The 20,606-nt window shown below is 43.3% G+C and overlaps 1 protein-coding gene across 2 annotated transcripts; it reads left to right on the forward strand.

The window, feature by feature from the left end:
• Positions 1-3,461: 3,461 nt before the first annotated feature.
• On the forward strand, positions 3,462-20,373 carry CRK (CRK proto-oncogene, adaptor protein). Of its 2 annotated transcripts, none has more exons than XM_085078194.1 (3): positions 3,462-3,788; positions 10,938-11,473; positions 17,045-20,373. In XM_085078194.1, exons 1-3 carry the CDS (start codon positions 3,545-3,547, stop codon positions 17,180-17,182), a joined length of 918 nt encoding a protein of 305 aa, XP_084934320.1. In that variant the 5' UTR covers positions 3,462-3,544; the 3' UTR covers positions 17,183-20,373. The 2 variants fall into 2 exon arrangements, with proteins under 2 accessions (XP_084934320.1, XP_084934321.1); XM_085078195.1 differs by lacking the exon at positions 17,045-20,373 and adding an exon at positions 14,179-14,336.
• The last annotated feature ends 233 nt before the right edge of the window (positions 20,374-20,606 follow it).

A 20,606-nucleotide genomic window follows, 5' to 3' on the forward strand; every position in this document is an offset into this window, starting at 1 on the left:
CCCATTGTTCTGGGGCTCAGTTACTTCTCTTGGTCGCCTTGTCCCAAGGTGTTCAGGCTGTTCTAGGAGAGCAGCGCCGCCTCCTCTTGGCCTAAATAAACCCCATGGTTTCACCAGTCCCCATGAGACAGGTTCTTCATTCCCCTAATTACACTAATCGGTTCCATTCCCTCACACACAGCAGACCAGAGCCCTGTTCTAGCTGCGGATTTGCTCCAGGTGGCCTTGCACTGCTGTCAGCAGAGAGCAGATGAACCCTTGGCTAACCCAGGTGTTTCCTGATTTTGTTTTACCATCCCTGAATGTCACCTCGGACAGAACATTGCTGTACTACAGCCCTCGATGCTTGGCACCTTTCCAAAACACACTCATTGAACTCAGCAAGAAACTTGCTACTGATTCACTGTGGCTTTGGACTGGTTGCCAAAGTTTTAGAGCTTCTTAGGAAAAAACAATCTCTGGCCAACTGGTAGGGACAATAAAATCAGGAGAGGGAAAGCAAACCTGGGTACCAGTTGAGCTTTTAGTGCCAGGTGGGTGAATAGAATGTTTTCACAATATTTCATGACTCCTTTCAGAATCTGGTTATTAACAGTGAATGATTCAAAATTACAAGATGATTTTTTTCTTCTGAGACTGTGTCCCAGAGTTTTGTTTTTCTTTCACATTGCTCTCTGTCTGCAATCCCTCTGCCTGTGAAAGATCACCTGAACTCTTAAAATGTTAATTTTTTTCCAAACCTGTAGGAAGCAGGTCTGGGCAGAAGGGCTCTGCTTTGTCGTAGGCTTTGTGCAGCAAGGATGGGTCAGGGGTAATAAACTACTGAGGGGTGCAGTGTTTAAACCGGGGAGGAAAGAGAAATTTGGGAAAAGCTACCAGGCATTAGCAGATACTTGTAGCAAGGAAAGGCTGCTAGAAATAATGAAAGTCAGAAAGTGAGTGTAGAAGAGAAGCTGTGGACAACCTGGATGGAGCTCTGAACAACCTGGTCTGGTGCAAGGTGTCCCTGTCTATGGCTGGGGGTTGGAACGGGATGATCATTCCCAAATCATTCCATGATTCTGTGAAATCATTCCAGCATGGAAACACCCACCGAAGCGATTTAGGGCAGGAGAGTTACTCGTTTCCCCGGTTTTGACCACCAGAGAGAGCTCGTGCAACAGAATTTCCAAAGTGAGCGAAAACCAAAACCAAAATCTGATGAAAAACACCAATTCCTGCAGTTTTCAGGGGTTCGGCTGAAAACAGGAGATGGGGACTGGGAAAGGAGGGAAAAAAAGAATAGTCGGTGGGCCCTCAAAAAAAGGGGATTTTTTGTTTTGCAGTGGTCTGATAGGAGTCAGAAAAATGGTGAATTTTGCCCTAATAAGAAAGTCCTGGGTGATTTGTTTGTTTGTTTGAGATCTGTGAACACTGAACAGAACGAACACGTGTTCCTGCGGATATGATTTAACTCGCCCTGGGCTCTCAAGAAGGATCTGCAGCTTTTCAAACCTATGAAAAGTCCAGTGGAAGTGAGTGTGTGTGTGCTATTCCTGCAGCTGGCCAGCAAACCCAACACATCACCACGACAACTGGGATTCTGCCCTCCAAATGGATTAAGGCTCACTCCTACCTCCAGTCCATCTGGAGAGAAAACAGGATCAGCAGAGGAAGGATGTTCATTTGGGAAGCTGAAATCAACCACCTGGTGCTTTCTTATGGGTTTGATGAACCACAGGCTCCTCACCTCTAAGAATATTTTCCCACTGGGATGTTGTGAAGGTTAGCACAACACTGGTTACCTGAGCAGGGTAATGCCAGAGTCCCAGGAGATAGCTACAGAGTTCCAAAATGCCCTACAAAAAAGCAGGATATGGAGAGGCAGGGAAGAGCCTGTGACAGGGACAGCTGTGCTCTAACACTGTTTATGCAAGTGCTGCCACATGGAGACCACACAGTTGAAAAAGCACATTCCTTTCTGGGAAAAAACTCACAGAATTGGGCAGAGCTGGAGCAGAATTCTACATGCACTTACAGATATTACTCTGGGATTTAAGAGATCTTGGAGAACAATCCAAAAGTGGTAAATATTGCTTTGTTCTTGCGGACACAATTCTTTAATTTGTGCATGCCCACACACACATGGTTCCTGTGTGGCACCAGTGGAACTTAAGCTCTCCCCTGTTGCAGACCTCTGTGGTAATGCAGTCAGTGAACTGCCCTGAATAAAATCAGACTTTTTCTTTTGCAGGGCTATTTTTATCCCAGAGCAGCTCGTTGGCCCAATTCAGTGTGCAATCCCATGAAAAGCAGCTGTGCTGGCACAGCTGTGAGGGGGGAATATGTGGCTGGCAGGGAGGATGAGGACAGAAGCTGCTGGCACAGCCCTGAAGGAAAACACACAGTGAGCTGCAACCTTTGGTGTACAGAATCACAGAATATCCTGAGCTGGGAGGGACCCGCTGGGATCATCCAGTCCAACTCCTGGCTCTGCATAGACACCCCAGAAATCCCACCCTGTGAGCATTATCCAAACACTCCTGGAGCTCTGACAGCCTCGGGGCTGTGTCCATTCCCTGGGGAGCCTGGGCAGTGCCAGCACCCTCTGGGGGAAGAACCTTTCCTGATATCCAACTTAAACCTGCCCTGGCACTGCTCCAGCCATTCCCTGAGTCCTGTCCCTGCTCACAGAGCAGAGGTTGGTGCTGCACTTCAGGAGGATGTTGAAGACCACAGTGAGGTCTGACCTCAGCCTCTCCTGGGCTGAACAAACCGAGTTTGTCCATTCTCATCAGGCTTTGTCTCCAGACCCTTCAGCATCCTTATGGCCTCCTAAGGCAAGGAACGGTGTGGCAGCAGGGCCAGGGCAGGGATTGTCCCTTGTGCCCCTTGCTGAGGCCACACTTGGGGCACTGTGTCCAGTTGTGGGTCCCTCGATTCAGGAAGGACACTGAGGGCTGCAGTGTGTCCAGGGAAGCGAACGGAGCTGGGCAAGGGGCTGGAGCCCCAGGAGCGCCTGAGGGAGCTGGGAGGGATCAGCCTGGGGAAAAAACAGGCTCAGGGGAACCTTCTCGTGAGGGTCGCGCTCTGCTCCCAGGGAACAGGGACAGGGCAAGAGGAAACGGCCTCAGGGGAGGTTTAGGTTGGACATCAGGAGGAGTTTCTCCACAGAAAGGGTCAGCAGACATTGGAACGGGCTGCCCAGGAAGCTGGTGGAGTCACCGTGCCTGGAGGTGTTCAAGAAAGGACCGTGCGCGGCACGCTGCTCCGGTTAACAAGGCGGTGTCCGGTCAGGGTGATGGGTCCGGTGTTGGGACCGATCCCAGCGGTGTTCCCAGCGCGATCGCTCCCTGGTGTTCCCGCGGCTCTCCCCAGCTCTCCATCCCCTCAGCCCTTCCCGCCTCCTCCCTCCCTCCCGCCCTCACACCGCCCGCCCGCGCGGGGAGATGACGTCACGCCCCCGCGTGCGGTCACGTCCGGTAGGTGAGGTCAGGGCCGGGCCGCCATTTTGAGCGGCTCCGCGGGCGGCGGCGGCCGCGGGCGGGGGAGGAGCGCGGCGCCCATGGCCGGGCAGTTCGACTCCGAGGACCGGGCGAGCTGGTACTGGGGGCGGCTGAGCCGCGCCGAGGCCGTGTCGCTGCTGCAGGGCCAGCGCCACGGCACCTTCCTGGTGCGCGACTCGGGCACCATCCCCGGCGACTTCGTGCTGTCGGTGTCCGAGAGCTCGCGCGTCTCGCACTACATCGTCAACAGCCTGGTGCCGGCGGGAGCCCGGCGGGCCGGCGGCGAGGGCCCCGGGGCCCCGGGTGAGTGACCCGCAGCCCGGGCAGGGCAGCCGGGGCGGCTGGGCTCGGCGCTGGCGGGCGGGCAGCGCTTTGTGGCGAGTGCAGCCGTGTGGGGAGCTGCGGCTCTGCCCGAGCCCGGCCCGGCCCGGCTGCCTGCCCGCACCTGCCGCCCTGTGCCGCACCGATTCACCGGCCTGCAGACGGGCAGCCTGCAGCGCTTTGTTTTCCTGAACCCCTTAGCGGTAAATCATAGCTTTTCCGTGTCGCCGAGATGGTTCTGTGCAAGTGTCATCGCCAAAGGCTGAGTTCTGGCTGTTAGCAGGGAGGCTGAGTTGGAGTGTGAGTGGTGGGAACTCTGCAGGATGGAAACGCGAAGGTTTCTGTAAATGGGATGTGATGTTCGGTTTCTGTCCCCGTGAAAGGAGAGGCTTGGTGTTATTTCTCATCAGCTGAACGTGTAATATGAAAACACGTTTAAGTGGAAAACTTTAGGAGCAGAAGATGCTGGTTGTGCCGGAGGGAGAAGCACTGTGAGAAGCAGCATTTTTGCTGTTTAATCCAACTAAACTCCCAGCAATGCAGAATCCTTGGATATGTCAGAACGTGCAATGCTAGTGGTGTCCCTCCTGTGGGAATTAACGAATTTAGTGCTGTTACTGCTCGAGTTTGGGTGTTAATCCGTGCAAAGTGATGTGGATGTGTGGCTGGCATCTCAGCAAGGAGCCACTAGATAGTTATTTTAGTAAACCTTTGTAATAGGAGATTTTATGAAGTTGTTTGGCAGAGAGTAAACTGTGTGAATTGCTACACAGACACTCTGTGGGTCTATGGGTGGAATGAGAGACCAGTATTGGGAAGATGCAACAAGATTTATTATTTTTTTCAATCTCTGCATAGAGTGGTTGACTAAGGAGGAGATCATCTGAGAGAAACCAGAATTGGTGGCACTAGGTTTGCACTGTAATACAGGGGAAGCTTTTCAGATTGGAAAAAACTGGGAAAATACTAACTCATCCTGTTTATCCCAGGAACCTCCTAGAGCTGCAGGGTGCACTCCAGTCACAAAGCTGCACAGGTAGAAGCTCAAGGTGGCTGAATTCAGCTGGAAGTGGAAGTCACTGCTGCTGGGGAGTGAAATAGTTTGGCACAGACTGTGGTGGGCTCTCTGTCGTGTCATGTGTGTGCAGACAGGTTTGGTGCAGTAATTGCTGACAGGGATGGCTGGTAGGACAGTCAGTCACCAGGATGGTTTGTTGTGGATTCCAACCTAGTAGGATTTTAAAGACAGCAAAAAACACTGCATCATGAGTGTCTGTCACTGCTGGGCAGTTGATTTTTTTGGGGAACAACTCTGGAAAAACAGTGGCATGACTTCAGTACAGCCACCCTGACTTTTTTCTTGTGTTACATCCTTAAGCTCAGTAACATTATGTGGCATTCTGTGGGCTGGCTTTGGTTAAAATCACAAAGCACCTTGTAATTCTCTTCTGTTTTCAATGTTTATCTGATTTAAAAGCGTAGGCTTAATATATCTGAAAAGTATAATTATGTTTTAGTTGGTCTCCCTTTTATTTGTCCCCTGGATGTTCTGGGGAGGGGTGATGCATCACTCCTGCACTACAGACACTCCCACACTGATTTTACTACTTTTAATTAAATCATGCCTCCATGCTGATACTGCTGCCTTCACACTCCAGCCAGAGAAGATGCTGGGGGTGTGTATATTGAATTACACTTTAAATGTAATTAAGGTGCTCTTTCAAAAAATAAGTGGGAGGTTGTTCTGTGATGGGAGGGAGGTGAAAGCATTGGTAGAAGATTGAAGATTTCATGTTTGGGTAGGGAAAGGAATGCAGTAAAAAGAGTTAAATGATTGCAGATTATCCTGCCTGTTTATTGTGGCCAGACTAAAACATTTGGAAAAATAACTTCAGTGTGTTTTAGTGTGGTACAGCTTTTGTAGGAAGTTATTATTTGGCAAATGCACAGGTCTCACTGGGAAATCTGAATATTCCAGGTCAAGTTCTTGGGTAGATTTTTGTTGGTCTCCATGTTTGTGAAATTCCTGACTGGTCTAACACTGCTCTCAGGGATAGGGAAACCTCAGCACAGAATGAATGGGATGAGGAGCTTTGGCTTCCCTAATTTAAAAGTCATAATGTCACAGAAACATGATACTTTATTTGAGTTCTAAAGTAGAAATTTGTAAACTCTTTGTTAAATTGATCTTTCGTCTGATTCTGCAGTTTCTAATTTTTTGCAGGTGATTTTTCAGCATAACAAAGAAAAAAGAATTTAACAGAACGTTTTATGTCTTCCTGGAATGCTTTAAGGAAGTTAAAAAATCAGATAAATCCTTGAATTATGGGAAAGACAAACACTCTGCTTTCAGTGGAAATGGATCAGAATTAGGGTATAATTTGTGATGAAGTGTCACTGCTATGGCTAAAGAAATCCCAAACAGGACAAAGTGCTCTGTGCAGGCATTGGCATGGTGATGGACAACAGAGGAAATACTAAATATATCATGTGTTTGCAATTTGTCCTGAGGGTAAAAATGTGTGATATGCACTAAAAATGCCTGAAATACCTAAAGATAGAAATGCTTGCTGTAGAGAGTGCTGCATTAAAAAGACAGAAGCCTTATAGTGTTATTAAATTTGTCTGTCTGAGGTAGGGAAATAAAACAGCTAGAATGCAGAAATTGATGTTTTCACCATTCATGAGTTTTAAGAACATGATGCTTAACATTTCTAAGTCACTTCCATTGTGACTGAACTTCCTGGAATCACAGAATCCTTACAGGAAGATATCCACACTCAGCTCTGGATGAAGTGGCTTTGGGGATGTGTGAGCAGCATGGTTTAGGTTTGGTTTGAGTTTTGGTTTGGTTTTTTTTGTCTTTTTTCTATTAAGATCCAAATATATTTTAGTACAAACTAATTGCAACTTAAGAAAGTGCCTGTATTAGACATCTTTTCTTCTTATCCTCTGCAGAAATGACAGTGTGTTCTCCTGGTGTGCTCAGAGCTCTTCCACTCAATGGAGTTTTATGTTTTTATAGGGCATTCATGGGGCTTATTTGTTCTGCTCAGCAGGAGTAGGAAGGTACTTCAGAACAAGGAAAAAAGGTGGGGGAAGCACAGGGCTGGAATGTGATGCCTTCAGAGCTCAGTTCCCATATGCTCCAGGAGGAACTGGCTTACATCACTGGGATATCTCCTTTGTGCCCTGTGTGATAAGAACAGCTTTCCTGGCTCTAAACACACTCTAAACTGGGAAAGGGAGCCACCCTTGCTGACTAGAACTAGATGCAAAAATAAGAACCTGTATTTCTGGGAAGTGTTCCCTGCACTGAAAGGAAAAGCTTCCCAGAGCTTGGGAATCAAGAGAAAACTCCCTAGTGACACTGAAGAGAAGAGAGAAATGCAAACCCCCTGAGATGTGTGAGAAAGTGAGAAGTTGCTCTGTGGTTTCACCACCTGCCCACACCCTGAAGCAGCAGGATATTGGGTGGTTTATAGCCCTAATTCTGTACAACATATAAAACATATCTGAGCACTCTTTCCCAGACTGACACCAAGCCCAGGCAGTGTCAGAGGGTTGTGTCAGGAGGGAATGTGCATCATAAACAGAGAACTGACATGAGCCAGGTTTGAAACTTGAATTCTGGGACCCTTTGGATTTTAACTCTTTCCTTTCTGAGAGCAGGGGGTTTGTTGGCTGTTCTGGCATCCTGAAATGGCTGGAGTCAGGTTAGTGGAGATGGGAGTAAGTAAGAAAGATGGCACTCAGCCCTTTGTGCTTCTCATTCAAGGAGTAACATCACTCAGCTGAGCAGTGCTGGTGGTGGAGCTGCACCTTGGGCAACTCTTCTTCCTCCAGCTGTGCCAGCCTGCAGAGGAGGGGAGATCATTTCTAGTTCTCAAGTGTCCAACTTTGATAGGAAGTGACTAAAATTCCTCCAGGAGTTGATTTACCTTTACATGCTTGTGCTCTTCCTGAGAGCCTTCAGAAGATGTGCACAATGTGCTGCTCAGACTTGTGACTTCAAGCAAAATTCCAGGATGATGAAGGAAAACTGCTTTTATTCTCAAAAACCACCCCACTCACCTTCTTGCTACAACTTTTCCTGCCTTAATTATTCCATTGGCCTACAGGTATGAGCAGTGTTGCAGTTCAAACAAGAGGCTGAAGAATTCCTCTGAGCCTGAAATCTATTAATCTTTGAATTTAATCTTTGAATTTTTAAATATCATTATACCAAAGAATGATAAAACTTGGGAGCCTGTAGTGAGTGGAATAATTTCCCCACTACATGTGAGCATCATTTAGCTCATTGTAGCTGAACAAGAGTATCCACAAAAGACTTCAAATGATGGAAAGTTTACCACTTGATTGGGAAGGTGGAGTTGTATTTTATTTCCAGCCTGCATTTTATCAACTGTGACTTTGAACTATTTTGTCCTATTTATGCCTATTTTAGCTAAATTTTAGGACTGTTCTATTTAAATTCTGCAGACAATTACAAGGTTGCTGCCTTTATATTAATTGATAATTAAATTGGATTAAGCTTGTAGATTTCTTGTTCTAGGTCTTCTCAGATTTCTGCAGCTGCCTTATATTTTTTTTTTAAAGAAAAGCATCAGAAGTGTGTGTGGTTTTTTGGCAGTGTGGTCTTTGTGAGGGTAACATCTCCCCTTTATAATGCTTTTCTCTCTGTCCTTTCAAGGAGTGCATTGATCTTTCTGCTCCCAGACTCTGGCTGTCGCTCAGCTGTGCAAAATGCCTTTTAGGATGTGATTTTCCAGGATACAGTACAGTGATTTCAGTCACTTCTTCCCTGTACATAATGTTCCAGAGGACTTTTCTTCTTAAAGTCCAACTTGTATTCAGGTACACTTGGCAGCTCTCTCAGGCTGTTGTGCATTAATTCAAGAGGGTGAGCCTGTTCCAAAAGAAATAAAAAAAGGCACTCCAAAATGTCTTGTTCATCCCAGTGAAGGCTGCTGGTGCTGAGCAGGCTGCTGGATGTTCCTGATGAACTGCTCCTCGTTCCTGTGACCTGTTCACATTTTTCTGTGAGTCCTTACCTTGCTGAGACAGAGCTCAGTCTGGCTGAGTCAGCTTGGAGCAGGTTTTACAGAGGTAAATTGGTGTTTCAGGCTCTCTGTTTCTGTCATGTGGAATAAGTTCCACGTCAGTGAACTTCCCTGAGATTCAGCCTTCTCCATATGGCTGCAGAGAGCTTTGCTGCCCTGCGCTTAACATTCCTATGACTTCTTTTGACTTGTACCAAGCCTTGATCCTTAAAGGTTCACGACTAAAACAGTGGTAGTTATTTCCTCATTTTTCTATGACCAGGTCGGTGTGAAACCTGATGTCTTTACCACTTGGTTTCCCCCTTAAAACGCTAGTGGAAGTGCAGCATTCCAGATCCCCTGACACCCTGAGTAGTGAACATCAGCTGTTCTGAAGTGGTGTGGGGATGCTGCCTGTGCAGCCAGAATCCACCTCCTGTGAGCCCACAGAGCTAACAACTGTCACTGGGATGAAATTGCAGAGTTATGGCCAAGTCTAGAGCTCTAAGTTACATTTCAGCAACAGAAGTTGAAGGAATTTTGCATCTTCTCAGCACAGTACACTTTGGGAGAATAAGATGGAATCTTAATTCTCTCTTCCCATGCTGGGCTCGTCTTTCTTACTGATAATTACATCAACTTCCTTATCTCTTGGTGATGCTGGTTTGTGTTTTGGTTTTTGCAATTTTTCGAGGGTGTTGCTTTTGGGATTTGGCTCCCTATGTTTGTATTCATTTCTTTGGAGAGCCTTTCAGGGCTGTCAATGCATGCAAACGTGCATTTTCCAATGACTTAGTTCTGCTCCTTCGAATTTCCTTTAACCAGCTCCACTAACACTCGTGTTCTTTCAGGACACTTCAGCACTCATTTCTCGGGTGTTTGTCTGTGTTGATCTTACTGAATCTGCCCTTTTCTCTCTCAGAACCCCTTTTTGCTCTCCTGAAAGAACTTGTTGTAACATTAGCTTTCCATGCTGACAGTGCTACTTTGCAGGGAGTTTTGGATCAGTGACAGCTTGAAGGATTCTGCTAGCTTTGTACTCCAGAGCTAAGTCTTGGGACTGTTAGATATTCCCTGCAGAGAAAACAGACTTGCAAAGTAAGCATCTCTTTCTTGCTAAAAGAGTTACTCATTAAAGCATAAATCTTTTCATCTCTACTCCCCTCCCCCAGCCTTCCCCCAGTTTTTCCCATAACTGATTGCACAGGGCATGGTGGAAATAGAACATCATGTGTGTGTTTTTCCCCAGCTGAGCCTGAAGAACATAAAATGGAAAAAAAAGCACAGCACACAGATTGGAAATGGATATTCTGCACTTTGATGCCTGTAATGGCTTGAATGTGGACATCATCTGTGTTTCAGTGTGTTTGAGGTTTGGATTTATGGCTTGGGCTCCAACTGACAAATGTGGCAAAGAAGCTACAAGACTTGAGATTAAAAGGCTGAGTCATACCTATTATGAAAATATATGTTGTTGCTTTGCATTGCATAGAATGTAGATAACTTTCTTTGCTGGTACCTTTTACCAAAATGAAGAATAACTTCATTTGTCATTCCCATCACTTGTTTGCTGCTGTGCAAAGCAGTTTTCTGTAGTGTTCATGCCTTTAACCCAAGATACTTACAACAGGTAAATAACCATTATTGCAGTGTTGTTCTTTGGAAAGAAATCTGAACAGCAAAAGAGTGTAAAAAAATAATTTCATTGAAGTGGTACCAAAATTTAATTTGCTTCCTATATTTAGAGTATAAAACAGGAAAATTGTACAGGCTCCTGAGAAACTGATGTTCTGAACATTTTCATCTGTTGGGTCCATGTAACAATGAAAGAGACAAAGATATTTTTATCCTAGTTGGTGAAGTTTGGCAGTGCCAAAGAATTTCTTTTCCTTCCTTGACAAAATCTTTTTAAAAACTTCCTGTACTCATGATCATGATAGTGAAAATCAAAAATAGTCAGAAAAGCTGAATATGATACAAAGGTGACCAAATCTGGTGTTGAAATACTTCTCTGTAAATGCATTTGTCTCCTCAGATGTTTCATCTCGAGTAGCTACGCTCTCTTTGACATGTTGCCTTCTCTTTCCAGGGTCGAACCCCACCAGATTCCGAATAGGTGACCAAGAGTTTGATTCTTTGCCATCCTTACTGGAATTCTACAAAATACACTATTTGGACACTACAACCTTGATAGAACCCGTTTCCCGCTCCAGGCAGAATAGCGGCGTCATCCTCAGGCAGGAGGAGGCCGAGTATGTGCGAGCTCTCTTTGACTTTAATGGCAATGATGAGGAAGACCTCCCCTTTAAGAAAGGAGACATACTGAGAATCCGGGATAAGCCTGAAGAGCAGTGGTGGAACGCAGAAGACAGCGAAGGGAAGAGGGGAATGATACCCGTTCCTTACGTCGAGAAGTATAGACCTTCCTCTGCTTCAGTCCCTACTCTGATTGGAGGTAACCAGGATAGTTCCCACCCACAACCACTGGGTGGGCCGGAGCCAGGGCCCTATGCCCAGCCCAGCATCAACACTCCGCTCCCTAACCTTCAGAATGGCCCTATTTATGCCCGGGTTATCCAGAAGCGAGTCCCTAATGCCTACGACAAGACAGCCTTGGCTTTGGAGGTACATAATGGGCAAAATTTAGAAGGAAGAGATCTGTTCAAGGGATTTCCCTTTCGAGCACGTGGTAGTTTTGGAGGAATGAGAAAGGGAAAAGCGTTGTAATACTGGTTTTACGTCATGATTAATAAGTTACGGATAAAATGAGTGACTCCAGTCACTTGGAAATTAGATTATTGTTGATTATTGTTAGGTTACTGAACCAGTTTCATGTCTGTTGTCAACCATCACTAACATAAGTGTTTCCCCATCTATGTTTTCACTTCTGAAATGTTTATTTTAGGGGGGAGGGAGGGGGAGCAGTTCATGAATTGTGTGTCTGAACCCGTGTTTGCTGTTGTGTGCCTCACCACAATCTGTACAAGGTGTGCTGGGTTATTTGTTGGTTTGTGTTGTATTGGGTTTGGTGTTTTTTTCCCCCAGTCTGTCAGCAGTTTTAAAGCAATCAGTGGAAACATTGATACACTTTGAAATTACCTGGACTGAGATGATGATGTTGATGATCACATATAGAATTTAATAGTAACATCACCTGAAGCAGATTACTTTGTGTTTAGGTTGTGAAGCAGGAGTATTTTACAATTTACACTACAATTTATTAGGGAGGTCTGGTACAAAGCAGTGATTGATGGAGTAGGATTTGCAGTAAAGCAGTGAGTTTCCCTCAGGTTGATTCCCTTCCTGATAGGATCAAGTACTTCTACAGGCCCTCTTTGATTTGTCTTTTTTCCTCTTAAAAAGGTGACCAGAGTGCTCTATCTCTCCACATCAGATAGATCTCCCCCAAGTTACATTTGAGGAAATTGAGACTAAGGTATTCCCTGTGGCAGACCTTTGCCTTAGGATATGTAAATTGTATCCTTTAATCTAGGCTTTCTTTGAGCTAGAGGCTCTGGAATTTCCTGATACCTAATTGACTTCCTGTTTATATAACATTTTAAGTACTTGGGAAAAAAACAGTTTCTGTGCTGAGTCAGAGCATCTCCTCTTCACTCTCAAATAGTTTGTGTAATTGTGCATAGCACAAAAGGCACTCCAGGACTTCAGTGAGCTGGCAGCTGTAGGTGTGTGTCTGGTACAGAACTGGGAAATGCAGCACATGCTGCACATGGATAATTGATGTACAACCTGGCAGATGTTGTAGGTAGTGTAAAATATACTCTGAGTTGCTACATGTTCTGTTATATGTATGAATATATATTTTCATAAGTAGAAATTTATGTCAACTCATTAGATTTGGAGAAAATGTGAGGATTTTTACCCTTCAAACTCTCATAAAGGCTAAAATACTGTCTCTTTCCCTCTTTTTCTCACTCTTTCCACCCAGCCACCTCCTGGAGCTTGAGAATATTCCTGAATGCAGACTGTTGTAATTACCAGATGTTAGATTGGTTTTGAGCCTCTGGATATTTATCAAAACCTTTTAGTTTTCTTTCTGAATTTTGCATTCTCTAAAGCCTTCACTTTGCATTTTATTTCACCAAAGAACCCCACACTGCTGCCCAGGGCAGGGTTTGGGAGCATGGAGTGAAATAGAGAGAGTGAGGAAATACTGCTAATCCAGGCCATAAGCAACTTAGAGTGAAAGGAAATGCTTTCCATGCTGGAGAACAGCTTGCGAGTGCCAGGCCTGATCTTAGGTTAGTTCAATCCTCTTCACCAAAACTCACATGATCTGTCAAGAGTGCTTTTGTGGGTAACACCTCTCTCTTCTGAGCTACCTTCCACCTCTAGTGTCCTTTACTAACTGGTGGTAAAGGCTGAGTAGCTGAAGTGTTTGGGAGGGGCAGCTGAGAAGTGTCAGCTCAGCTCGGCTGTGTGACCACGTGAGATTTCTGGTGTTCAGAAATGGCCTTTGTGGGCCTCTTAAAACTGCTTAAATATTTATCACTTGACACCTTGGACCTCTTGGTTAGGGTGTTCCGTTCCTGTCTTGCAATAGCAGTGGTGGTTCTTTATTCTGTATGTAATGTTGCAAAAATTCAGCTTTCAAATGTGAGCCATTTATCACTGCTTCTAGTGGCCCTCAAAGCCTTGCAGCTTTTATCACTTCCAATCACAATGTTACTGAGTTGCTTTCAATGTCTGTACAGGAAAAAAGCAATATGCACTTCGTTTTCTCCCAAGTTTTTCTCCATCCTGTTTATCAAAGTGCTGTTTCTTGTTGTGTCCCTTTTCCACGTTCCCTTTCACTTCGTGGTGTTCCTTCTCTGTTTATTTAGAGATCTCTTTCTTAGATAACTTAGTAAGAGAGCATTATGTGAAACTTATCAGTCCATTTTTGCCCAGACCTCTTTATAAATACAGAAAGTGGGATTCTTTCCAAACGAAAACTCTTCTCCTTAAATCTGGCAATATTCATGGGAGGGGGTGGATCCCACTGTTTCTCTTAGAAAAATAGATTCTTAACATCAAACAGTTTTTGACTGAACTGCAAACAGAATATCTGTGCTGCTCTGTTATTTTAAGCCTGACATGCTTTTGAAGAGCTCAAGGAAGGAGGATCAGAGCAGGCGATGTTCTAATAAAGTCTGTGCTCTATTATGGAGAAAAGATTCAGCAGGAGAAGTTAACATTTATTTTGCATGTAACTGGACCTATGCAAGGAGTTTTCAGTCTATTTTAAGAGAAAATAGAGGAGAAAAAGGGAAGATCTGTGTGGTGAATGACTCTGAGATCGATCGATTTATTTTTTTTCTTTGCAACAGTAGCAGAACTCTGCCACCTTGACCTCACCAAAGAGGAGTACTTGGAATAAAACCACAGCATACAGAAGTCTTCACTTGAACCTTCAATTTTGCTTTGAAGCATATGGGGTATATTTAGTTTTAAAACTTCTGATGAAGACTGAGACAAAGCTGGCTTTCTAGCAGGGTACAGTGTTGTTCCTGAGGTGCTGTGCTTGGTGGGATGATGCACTGTGGACTAATGTTGCCCTAAGTCAATGCAAAAAGTGAGGAGAATTCAGAGACAACATCCACTCCTAGCCTAAAGGTTTTAAAACTTCAGCACTTGTAATAACAAGTAATTTTTGGAATGCTTCTCTGTGTTGTCTTCAGGAGAGTGTTTGAACTATAGCAGAGGTTTGAAGCAGATCTAGAAAGATCTGTGAGTTAGTCAGGATCTAATGGAGCCATTTTATTAAGCCAGCATTTGTCAAATGGTCCATGCTTGTTTAAAGTTAGTCCTGCTTTGACAGGTGTAAAGATATATGTAAGAACCAAATGAGAAGGTTTATATATAAAAGTGAAGTGTGAATGAAAAATTGTATCAGTGTTTCTGCTAAATGAAATTACTGTACTGGCAAAAAAAGGAATATTTAATCTCAGAGCTCTTTCCTCTTTTAACAATTACTGGAATGCAACTTTAAAGTGTAGCTCCTTGTAGGAAGGGGAGTTCATAAATGGCTGCAATGACCCTGAAACATGCCTGAAACCCAAACAGCAGCTACAGGATGCTCTGGGAGGGAGGGAGGGAGGGAAGGAGTGTCACAAACATCCCATATTGTGGTATTGCTCTATTGAACCCACCTTTTGCAGGTGAGTTCATTGTAAGGCATCCAAGATAAACCCTAATGAACACTAATTAATCTGTGATAGTCAATAAGAGCAGAGGCCAACAGTCTAAGAAAAATCCTTTGCAGACAGCAAACCTCAGTGCAACTCATGCTTTTCCCTTCCCAGTGGGTTGGAGGTTAAACACTGTTCTCTTGAAGGCTGATCTGTAGATTATATCCAGGTCTGAAGCAGGTTAAAGTTATCTGGGACATTGTTCTGGTAATGGCTGTGATTAGGAAATCAGATTTTCCACTTCTAGCATTGTCACATTGAATCTTATCCTCGTTAAATTATAGCTGATGTATTGTTTTGGTCAGCAGAGTATTTTTGTCGGTACAACCCCCCAGTGGTTATTTGCAGTAGCAAAATTATACAAACTGCATGATTAAATTCCTAAAGAGCTGAAGCTTGCATTCAGTACTGGAGGAGGGCTTCCTTTTTGCCTGTAGCAAATACATAAGAGGATTTTCTTCAAAATATGATTCATTAAAATGTCTATACTAATGACTACAAAAGGAAAAAATAAAGCTACAGCAAGAGTCTCAGTGGGCTTCTCATTACCAGATAAGTAATCATGAGAGGTATGGGAAGCTTAATTAAATGTCCATGAAAGGGGTTGAATTTATGAACTGTTAAAAGCTGTTCTGGCAAAAGATTGCAAGTGATTAAAACCTGTAAAGTTAATGGAGATTGGTAACATCTTGAAATAGTTTTCCTTGTTCTTTGTTGGCTGCCCAGAAAGTTGAAATAATGAGGTTGTGTTTGAGATGGATTTGGAATACAGCGATGAGCATCTGTCTAAACTATAACTATATTCAGTGAATTTCTGGATGAAATGCAGTGAGGCCTTTAGCCACACCTTCAGAGTTTATTTACAGAATTAGTGGAAGAAAATAGAGTGGATCTGTCCCAAAGCATCCTCCATCTGTGGTGTGGGAAGAATTCTAAAAGCCGTTGTATGTTACTAGTAAATCAGATTATTGATAAAATTCTGCAGAGGGGTAGACAGCTTTTCAGTGGTGCATTCATTAACTCTCCAGTGAGTATCTTTACAATGTAAATTGTGCTTTCTTAGGTTGTGTAAATGCCACTTAATTAAGTACTCTTAAATATGAAACAGAGCTGGGGACTGAGTTGTGTCCTGATTTGAACTACCTGCATGGCCCTGGGGGAGTGACTGCTGTGCAGTTTGTCCCTTTGTCACAGGGAGATGATGCCTTTGGAATTGGTGCTGGGAATATTAGGCTGGAGATTGGAATAGATGTGTTCCTGGGCAAGAGGGAGAGAGCATCAGTTGGCTTTGCTATTCCCAGGAGCGCTGGACTTGGCAGCGCTGAGCTAATGCTTGGACTTGATGACCCTAAGGATCTTTTCCAACCTAAACAATTCTGTGATTCAGTGGGAATTATTTCTGGGAGAAATCCATGCTGGGCAAGAGTGAAATGCCATCTGGCTTTGCCTTCAGTAGTAGTTGGTAGTGGCTGCCCAGAGTAGAACAGAGCAGTCTTATGGCACTATTTCTTATATACCTGTTATGATCTGTGAAGAGAGAGAGATCCTCCTCTTCCCAGAAGTTTTGAAATACTGCCTGAAAAGTGGAATTTCAAAACTGAGGAGCTGTTGAGCTTGCAGATGAGTGTCCACTTGGTACAGGTGCAAGCCTTCCTTGCTTTATGAGGCTCCTGATGGAGTCCCAGCAGTGTGCAGGCCTCTGTCAGTCCAGCAAGGCACATTTGTCAGGATAAGACCTGATGGCAGCTCCCAAGACCACTCTGAAGGACTGGTATTGGATTGCTGGCTCTTCAGGTAGTTCTCATCTCATCTAGGTACATTTTTTAATATCCTTTCTTGGAGTGAATGACTTTGGGGGCAGGCTGGTGTCTCAAACTGTCAGGACTAAAGCTGCTTTTTATAGCTGTGTATCTGGTGCACTTGGGTGACAGCACACCAAGGGAGGGCTGGCAGCTCATCCTGCCCCTGTTTCTGGATTGTAACGTGTGTGTTTCTTACCCCACAGGTCGGTGAGCTGGTAAAGGTCACAAAGATTAACGTGAGTGGTCAGTGGGAAGGAGAATGCAACGGCAGACGTGGTCACTTTCCATTCACACATGTCCGTCTGCTGGATCAACAGAATCCTGACGAGGACTTCAGCTGAGTGTGGCTCAACAGTTGCTCTTACAGATGGGAACAGTCTCAACTTGTTTTTATTGCAGATGCCATCAAGACTATGCTCCGACCGACGCTGCAAGCGGTATTGCTTGGATAAGCATTCTGATAACCTGCAAACCCCTGGGACTCAACACCACCATTCCTTAAGCAAGGGTCATGTAATTCAGGGTACGACAGTAGATAACTCGTGTGTCAAGTGGCAGAACTAGGCCATGATTATAGGTTGTAATGCCTGCTTATGTCCATGTGCACGGCAGCCTGGACCTTGCCAGCAGCAGCAGCTGGAGAAAGCAGTGCTGTAGATGTTCAGATAACATTTATAGCTCTCTCCGGGCCCATTGCTTATGTTGCTTCTTCCTCAGGCAATGAACATCAACCGTAGACAATTCAATACCTAGATAGAAATTTCACAGATTAATCCTGGAGCTCTCTCCGTGTTTTTTTCCATCCTGGATTCTCTGTCCTAGAAAGGCTCCGCAGTGCTCTGCACGGTCAGTTGGCTGTGCACAGCACAGATTGATGCAGGGCCCGTTGGGGACAGCCTTATGATTTACAGATCCTTACCATTTTCATGGTAAATGACAGATCCAATCAACCTCAGAATTCTAGAAGCTTGTGGACACTAGATTGATTTCTTCAGTACTGTTGATGCTTCAAACATAGCAGCTGATTTTAATTTAAGATTTTTATTAACACACAGGTATCTCTTTTTATCCACAAATACAAGGCTTATGGAAGTGTAAACCTCCATATCAGTGCTGAAAAATACGTGCATAGCACTTTAATACGTAGCTTTAAAGCAGTGTTTGATTCACTAAATATACTAAAATATTGACACTGCTTTCCAATAAAATGAAATTGTGTAGGGCTAGTTTAATTTTTCTAGAATTCTTCAATATTGTACAATACTGTTACAGTACAAATCAGTGTCAAACACGATGAACTGACAAACCAAATATTACTTTTATTTTAAAGATACTCTGGGGACTCTTCTGGTTTAATTCCCATCTGTAAAATATTTGATAGTGAATTCATGAGGATTTTATTTTTAATAAACTAATGGAAAATAATTGTGTGCTTCTGGATTGATTCTCAAAGGGCATAATAGAGTAAATATGGCTTCCTAGCTCATGATGAAAATCAGTGCATTGAGTAGGCAGTATTATGCACTGCTTGATGGTTATTTTTTAGTCTGTTCTTCTAATTATCTGGTTTTCTCTAATATAAATCAGAATGGATTTAGTAAGTTTTGTAAACTGAAATTAAACACTGAAGTAACTCTCCCTTGCCTGTACCCTGGGTTGTTTTCCAAGCACAGCACTCTGGTGACCAAACTAAATTTTGTAACTTTGACTGCGGTATAGTCCATGCAGAAGGGTGTTTTCTAAGTAGAATCAAACAGAAACTGTTGGGTTTGGTTTCTCCAAGCCTGTGTGACTCCAATGGCTCATGGGTTGCTTGTGCTGCAAAGGCCTTTGCTGCAAGGCACCGACCCTACAACAATACTGGTAACACTTTACCTCAAAACTCTGTAACATGCTGGAAATTATAATATTTCTGTTCTATTTAAGTATTAGTTGTTTTACTTCAAACCTAATCCATCAGCAAGTCTGAGTAATGTTCAGGTTCTGGGCACTCATTAATTGTGTGGACTGATGTTAATCACAGCTGTCCATCACCAGTCTCATGAGCACTACTGAGGATTATTATCAGAAAACTGACAGCTGGGACAGTGGTGGGAGAATGGAAATGAGGAATTGCAGCTCTGTTCCACCTTGGATTGCTATTCTGGCTAGGGTGACGTGCCAGTGATTGTGGGAACTCTTCTAGCTTAGTACAAAATCTACTTTGTACAAAATTTACTTTGGGAAAAAAATTCAGAAACTAACTCTAGGTTCTGTGACTCATTGGGTTCTTTAAGGCTAATTTGTATTTTTCCTCTGATCTTGGTATTTACTGTAACTGTTCAGAGGTTTTTTGTTCAATAGCTGCACTCTAAATAACAGACTTAATACTAAGTTTTTCAATTGCCCATATATGCTTATTTTTCTTCAGGTATTGCAAAAGAAACACAATAAATAGTGTGTCCTTAGAGTAACACTGTTCTGAAGTATTTTTGCCAACTGCAGTTAATGAAAGCCCATATTATATTTGTACCTTTCCAATCAGGAATTAAGATACCAAAAGAACATTTTTCTGGAAGTTTTATTATGCAAATCTTGCCTTTTTGATACAAAAGACATGAATTGAATTAACTAGCAAATACCCTGCAAACTTTGTAGATGTGGTTTTGTTAAGACTGTATAAATTGTGAATATTTGTACACTTTGAAAGAGCAAAATAAAGGAAACTAGAGGAGTCTTAATCACTGCTGTTACACTAGAATCCCAAGTTCTTGTCAAGCAGTTTTTCTTAGTTGACTGATACATTAATGCAACTGTTTTCCACTCTTCAGTTCGAAGCTGAAATGTGATTTTGTTTCATAGATAGAAAGGAGTATCTTTGCATTTGGATGAAATAGACATTTCAACTTGTCAGGCTCTTAAAGGCAGATAGGTAGAACCTCTGTTCATGAACATGTAGATGAAATCCTTTTGTGGCCTTTGTTTATCCTCTTCTATTTGTTCCCTCCCTTCTCCCCGATGCGTGCAAAAAAATCATTGCTCAGAATGTTGGTCACAATCTTTTGTCTCTCCTTGGCTGTGGTTTTGGTCTCTTGTGCATAGGCAGGTGTTAGAACTAGAATAATCATTTCTAGAAATACACCATGAAAGCAGAATGCTCAATTACACTGTGTTCTTCTGGTGCATTTACACGTTATATCACACTAAAAAGTACAACTGGCTGCTATGGTTTTTTAATATATATTTCATTTTGGTAAGCCCCAGCCTTTTTACTAATATATGACCTGGTTAAATCTTGTTAATCTGTTTGAATTGTATTTGTTAATAATGCAAATATTTCTAATCATCCTTAAGAGTAAAACACTTCCTTTTTGTTAATGGTTTTGGGGAAGGATTCTAACCAAACCTGTTTGAAGAAAAATATGAACATGTGCCATTGTATTATAACACTATCCACTTTCTTGACAGTTAAAGTCCTTTTTTATTTTTTTGTAGCATGTAATGTATATGTTCATAGTACGTGAAGTAAATAAAAGTATAGCCAAAACTTTGACTCGGAGTCATTCGCAACCAGTTCTTGGAGTATTTGCATTTAATAATTAAAAATAGAGGGGCTATGGCCATTTTTAATTGGCCATATTGGTAGGAAAACAATTAAATGCTACACTTATAGAAGTAAGACAAACCAAGGTAACTAAATTACCTTACCAACCAATAAAATAAGACTTTTTTTTGAAATAAGGTGACTTTCTTTAATTAAATGAGTCCAGGGGTTGGGGAAAAAGT

Source organism: Lichenostomus cassidix, chromosome 19 (assembly GCF_008360975.1).
Source record: "Lichenostomus cassidix isolate B80296 chromosome 19, HeHo_3.0, whole genome shotgun sequence".
NCBI lineage: Eukaryota > Metazoa > Chordata > Aves > Passeriformes > Meliphagidae > Lichenostomus > Lichenostomus cassidix.